Source organism: Stegostoma tigrinum, chromosome 32, assembly GCF_030684315.1.
Source record: "Stegostoma tigrinum isolate sSteTig4 chromosome 32, sSteTig4.hap1, whole genome shotgun sequence".
Taxonomy (NCBI): Eukaryota; Metazoa; Chordata; class Chondrichthyes; order Orectolobiformes; family Stegostomatidae; genus Stegostoma; species Stegostoma tigrinum.
In genome coordinates this window covers 17,191,327-17,197,326 of record NC_081385.1, presented here as the reverse complement: position 1 = coordinate 17,197,326, position 6,000 = coordinate 17,191,327, and the positions used below count along the sequence as shown (strand labels likewise).

At 41.9% G+C, this 6,000-nt stretch overlaps 1 protein-coding gene across 2 annotated transcripts in view; it reads right to left on the bottom strand.

Moving 5' to 3' along the window:
* Positions 1 to 623: 623 nt before the first annotated feature.
* Positions 624 to 6,000, bottom strand: part of LOC125467033 (A disintegrin and metalloproteinase with thrombospondin motifs 8-like) — a 28,334-nt gene continuing 22,957 nt past the window's right edge. For both annotated transcript variants that reach the window (XM_048562364.2, XM_048562365.2), the window contains exons 7-8: positions 4,455 to 4,630; positions 624 to 2,238 (exon numbers count right to left, since the gene is read on the bottom strand). In XM_048562364.2, coding sequence (XP_048418321.1) covers positions 1,500 to 2,238; positions 4,455 to 4,630 — 915 coding nt within the window. In that variant the 3' untranslated portion in view covers positions 624 to 1,499. The remainder of the gene's footprint in view (positions 2,239 to 4,454; positions 4,631 to 6,000) is intronic.

Here is a 6,000-nt window from a genome sequence, read left to right as displayed (position 1 = left end):
TTTCTCTGTCATGGAAAAAAGAATTGAATTCAGAACTGTGTTTAGAAATTCTACTGGTATGCCTTCTGGCTTTGATCAGACTTTGGTACAACTACAAAAAAAATCAGCTTTCACTATTACTGAAATTGCTTTTGATGTATTTTTCCTTCTTGCCTAGACCATTAAATATAGGTTCAGAGAAATTATAACACACTCCTGTAATTAGTTGATAAACGGTGAAGGGTTGGGTTTTTTGTTGATAGAAACAGCAAAGTTTTCATTGTTCTCAAATCTACTGTTGTCTCACCTAAAGCTGGAATAAAAGGTTGAGACCGAGACCATACTACAGTTCCAATGAATTCTTATCTATTAAGAATGGCAACTCTAGCATCATGAATGAATTTTAACATGTATATTTACTTTGACTAACAGTTAAAATCCTCTGCTGACGAAACAAGATTTTGAATTAATTGATTGTGGAGATGAGAGACTTACAATAACAGATAAAACTAATGATATGATTAATCTCCTTCAATGAAATCACAGGGAGACAAAGAAAATAAAATAGAAGGAATAACACATGAAACAAGGAGCAAAAGGAAGGAGTTACTGACAACCTTTTTAAAAAAACATAAATCTAGAAAGTAGAATAAAAGTTATAATCCATGATTTATTGTGCGAGATTAAACAGGGCTGTTGGCAGAGCAAATCCTGCATTATTCACTAAAGTGGCAGAGTTCTTACATGATCACAATTTTATAAAGTGTTAATAAAACAAAGTCGACTTATTTTCACGTGCTCTCAGTTTGACCAGCATCTCCTTATTTGCCACACAGGAGCTTACAACCAGGTGTGCATCCAAGTAAAGCATCTATACAGATAAAGGGGAAGAAGAAGTACTCTTGTTTGTAACACAGCAGCATCTAAAAACACAATCTGAAGTACAAGATATAAACTGTACAAAAATAAATAGCTTTAAAAGGAAGCTTAAAAATAACTACACTCCTTCATTGAAGGTATAGGATACCTCAGGTACTCTATATATAGTATTGGAATGCTACATCTGAATTAGTTTTAAATCTTCCATAAAATTTACACATTGTTGTATGGGACTGATATGTAACAAACTATTATACACACACCAAAGGCAGTACCTTTTAATTCTTAAATTACAGTTACTATGATTACAGGTTTGTCGTCTTTCCAACGTCGACTTGTTGAGCGTTAAGACTGAAACAGCAGCAAATAAGAAAAACTTACAGTATATTAGCCTAACTTCTGAAAGGCAACGTTCTCTATCATCTGAGGTAGATAACTATCTGGCAAAACAATGAAAAGATATACAGTGGTATTTGCTGTCTTACTACATCAAACAGGTCTACTTTGTTGACCTATTTGCGTCAGTTAGTGCATTTTCTCCATTTTTCTATGGCTACACAACCCTGAAGCTAAGCAAGGTCACGTCTGGTTAGTATGGGCTGTCAGATTGTATTGCTTTTCACATTAAAAAGTAGCCATGTTTAGCACTCCTGCAAGAAGCACTCCTCAGTTGCAGATTTGGGTTTCTTGGAAAGATCACATTTATCGTCTTCTGCGGTTTTGCCAGTGTATTCAACACATAGAGCAGTTCGCTTCCTTTCTCCTTTGCCACAAGTTCTTGAACAGGAGGACCAAGAGCCCAGTTGCCAAAGTGGGCATGGCGTATCAGCACAGGGTCTGATGTCTTCCGGCTTCAATGCCCAGTTGCATTCCAAGGACACATTGCCATCATGGTCCTTGCATTCCACATTTCTTCTCTGCCAACCAGATCCACAGGTACGAGAACATTCTGACCATTCACCAAGTGTGTATTGAGAAGCAATGGATTGTTTGATGGCATTAGGGGACTTCTTGTTAGTTTTGGCTTTCTGCTTGCTAAATAAGACATCTTTGGGGATGAAAAAACTATACTTCACTCTGGGAGGCAATGTATCTATACTAATAGACAGCAGCTGAATTATCAGTGGCTCCTGAAGCTGTTTGAAACTTTGAATTCTTTCCAGAGTGGTAGAGGAGCCACTATATTTGAGAATAGCCCCACCGATCGGAATATCTTGTTCTACTGTTATCACAGAATAGTCTCCATTCAGAATATATTTATCATCCAACAATTTCACAGCTAGGTAATGACCATCATGTTTAATCCCCTTGTGGCTCCGCTGTTTGACATCTATATTGGTTGCTCCAGCAGGGATTGTCACAATATCATTATAGCCGTACCTAGGAAGACAAGAAAAAAGCACAAACAAATGAAAACTGAATAATTAATTTATTTTCATCAGATTTGTTGTGATGTGCTGTGCAGTTGACATGGTCAAGCGTTTTTAATAACAAAATGAAGAAGCATGAAATGAGATTTCAGGCATCTGAAATTACAGCAGACCAATCTTCAACTGTTTCTGAAATTTTGGTGGAATTGCAACTAAAAACTAGAGAGGAAGGCAGTCTCACTTTCGTTCAGCAATGTATTTATACTGGGTTGGGTCCAATTTGCTTGAAATCAACAACCCCACCTGAAAGGAGGTTAACAATTAGCAGGTCCAGTAGGATGCCAAAAAAATCACCAACGTAATAGAACTATTCAGCCCATCATGCCTATGATTCATGGCAAGTCTTTAGATTTAGTGGTCTCTTCCTCTAGCCTCATTTTGCTTGCTTAACTCTGAATGCTTCTATAATGACTCTTCCCAACTCACAGATGAGGATCCATTGTACCAAGAATGTCACTATAGACCCAACCATTTCATATATTTTAAGATATCTGTACTTTCTTTTGTTATGTGTTTGTTATTGGTAATTTGTGTTAATGTCATTTCTTATTGATTGGCCTCCTCGCAGTCACAACATTGCCTTCGGCAAAAGGGTTTAACTGTCCTTAAGTTATTTTTCCTAAATTCTCAAAATAACTAGCTTGCAAGAAACTAATCGTTCTTTAGATAATAAAATGTGAAGCTGAATGAACACAGCAGGCCCAGCAGCATCTCAGGAGCACAAAAGCTGCAACACATCCCTCACACCCCGCCCCCGCCACAACTACCCAAAGAGGATCCCCCTCGTTCTCGCACACCACCCCACCAACCTCCAGATACAACGCATCATCCTCCGACACTTCCGCCATCTACAATCCGACCCCACCACCCAAGACATTTTTCCATCCCCACCCTTGTCTGCTTTCCAGAGAGACCACTCTCTCTGTGACTCCCTTGTTCACTCCACACTGCCCTCCAACCCCACCACACCCGGCACCTTCCCCTGCAACCGCAGGAAGTGCTACACTTGCCCCCACACCTCCTCCCTCACCCCCATCCCAGGCCCCAAGATGACTTTCCATATTAAGCAGAGGTTCACCTGCACATCTGCTAATGTGGTATACTGTATCCATTGTACCCGGTGTGGCTTCCTCTACACTGGGGAAACCAAGCGGAAGCTTGGGGACCACTTTGCAGAACACCTCCGCTCGGTTCGCAATAAACAACTGCACCTCCCAGTCGTGAACCATTTCCACTCCCCCTCCCATTCTTTAGATGACATGTCCATCAAGGGCCTCCTGCAGTGCCACAATGATGCCACCTGAAGGCTGCAGGAACAGCAACTCATATTCCGCTTGGGAACCCTGCAGCCAAATGGTATCAAATTGGACTTCACCAGCTTCAAAATCTCCCCTTCCCCCACCGCATCCCAAAACCAGCCCACTTCGTCCCCTCCCCCCACTGCACCACACAACCAGCCCAGCTCTTCCCCTCCACCCACTGCATCCCAAAACCAGTCCAACCTGTCTCTGCCTCCCTAACCTGTTCTTCCTCTCACCCATCCCTTCCTCCCACCCCAAGCTGCACCTCCATCTCCTACCTACTAACCTCATCCCACCTCCTTGACCTGTCTGTCTTCCCTGGACTGACCTATCCCCTCCCTACCTCCCCACCTATACTCTCCTCTCCACCTATCTTCTTTTCTCTCCATCTTCGGTCCGCCTCCCCCTCTCTCCCTATTTATTCCAGAACCCTCACCCCATCCCCATCTCTGATGAAGGGTCTAGGCCCGAAACGTCAGCTTTTGTGGTCCTGAGATGCTGCTGGGCCTGCTGTGTTCATCCAGCCTCACATTTTATTATCTTGGATTCTCCAGCATCTGCAGTTCCCATTATCACTAATCATTCTTTAGAGCAGGTTTGAGCACCATGACTAAAATGCCAAATTCAGAATGCAATATTTGAGTGTTTTAACTATTGCATGCTACAGTTAATATTTTAACTAGTTTTATTTATAAATTTAAAGTTAGCAAAACTTAAGTTTATTACATTTGCTAAATAATTTTTCTTTCCAGCAATAGGATCAAATCATACAAATATTTCTGAACTATCAAAGCACAATTCTTCCACCGTATCATATAGGTTTCTTGATAGCTTTTAACTTTGAAGAATAGAAAATTAAACATACTTGGACTTGTTCAGAGAGCCACTTATTTTCCTGCATGTTGAGCTATTCCCACCACATACTGCGCATTTGTCAAATTTCTTGCTGGATCCAATGATATGGTCACAGCCAGCTTTTACACATTGACCTTGGACACAAATTGATGTGGTATCAGGGCCACATGAAGTTCCATCAATCACCTGCAACGCCAAGAATTGATACAAATTAATCTACATTGCATTAACAGAAAGCTATTCTGATGTACAACATTTGGAACTATGAGTATAGACTGAGTTGGTGTAATGGAGCAATGATTTTATAAAAGGGTAAGGGGACAGAGGTGGAAGGAAACAGTTATAATATCCTGCTATGTTGAATCACCAATTTTTATAGATGCACCATAGAAAGCATTCCTATCTGGATGTATCATAGATTGGTCTGGCAACTGCTCTGCCCAACACCATTAGAAACTACAGACAGTTGTGAGAGGAAGGGTCTATGCCCGAAACGTCAGCTTTTGTGCTCCTAAGATGCTGCTTGGCCTGCTGTGTTCATCCAGCTCCGCACTTTGATATCTTAAGACAGTTGTGAAAGCAGCCCAGTCTATCATGAAAACCAACCTTCCTTCCACTGCCTCTGTCCACACTTCTTGCTGCCTCGGGAAAGCAGCCAACACAGGGCAGCACGGTGGTGCAGTGGTTCGCACTGCAGCCTCACAGCGCCAAGGACCCGGGTTCGATTCCCGCTTCGGGTGATTGTCTGTGTGGAGTTTGCACATTCTCCCCGTGTCTGCGTGGGTTTCCTCCGGGTGCTCCGGTTTCCTCCCACAGTCCAAAGATGTGCAGGCTAGGTGGATTGGACATGCTAAATTGCCTGTAGTGTTCAGGGTTATGGGGGGGATAGGCCTGGATGGGATGCTTCAAAGGGCGGTGTGGACTTGTTGGGCCGAAGGGCCTGTTTCCACACCGTAGGGAACCTAATCTAATCTAAAATAATCAAAGACCTCTCTCACCCTGGCTATATTCTCTTCCAATGGGCAGAAGATACCAAAGCTTGAAAACACAGGCCAACAGATTTGAGATAACAAGGTGTAGAGCTGGATGAACGCAGTGAGCCAAACAGCATCAGAAGAGCAGGAAGACTGATGTTTTGGGTCTGGACACTTCTTCATTTCTGAAGAAGACCCGAAAGGTCAGTTTTCCTGCTCCTCTGATGCTGCTTGGCCTGCTGTGTTCATCCAGATCTATAACTTGTTAACTCACATTCTCCAGCATCTGCAGTTCCCACTATCTCTGAAACAGATTTAAGAACAGCTTCTTCTGTACTGTGATCTGATTTATGAGCAGACCTCTCATATTGGAGATGATCTTTCCCTGCACCTTCTCTCAAGCTATAACACTATATACTACATTCTGTTCTACTACCCTGATGTATTTATGTAAGGTATGATTTGACTGTTTAGCATGCAACACCTCTCACTGTATCACAGTGCATGTAACAATAAGAAATCAATTATTTTAATATAATCTAGTTACAATTTACATATGTTATTAAATATGAATAATTGTCT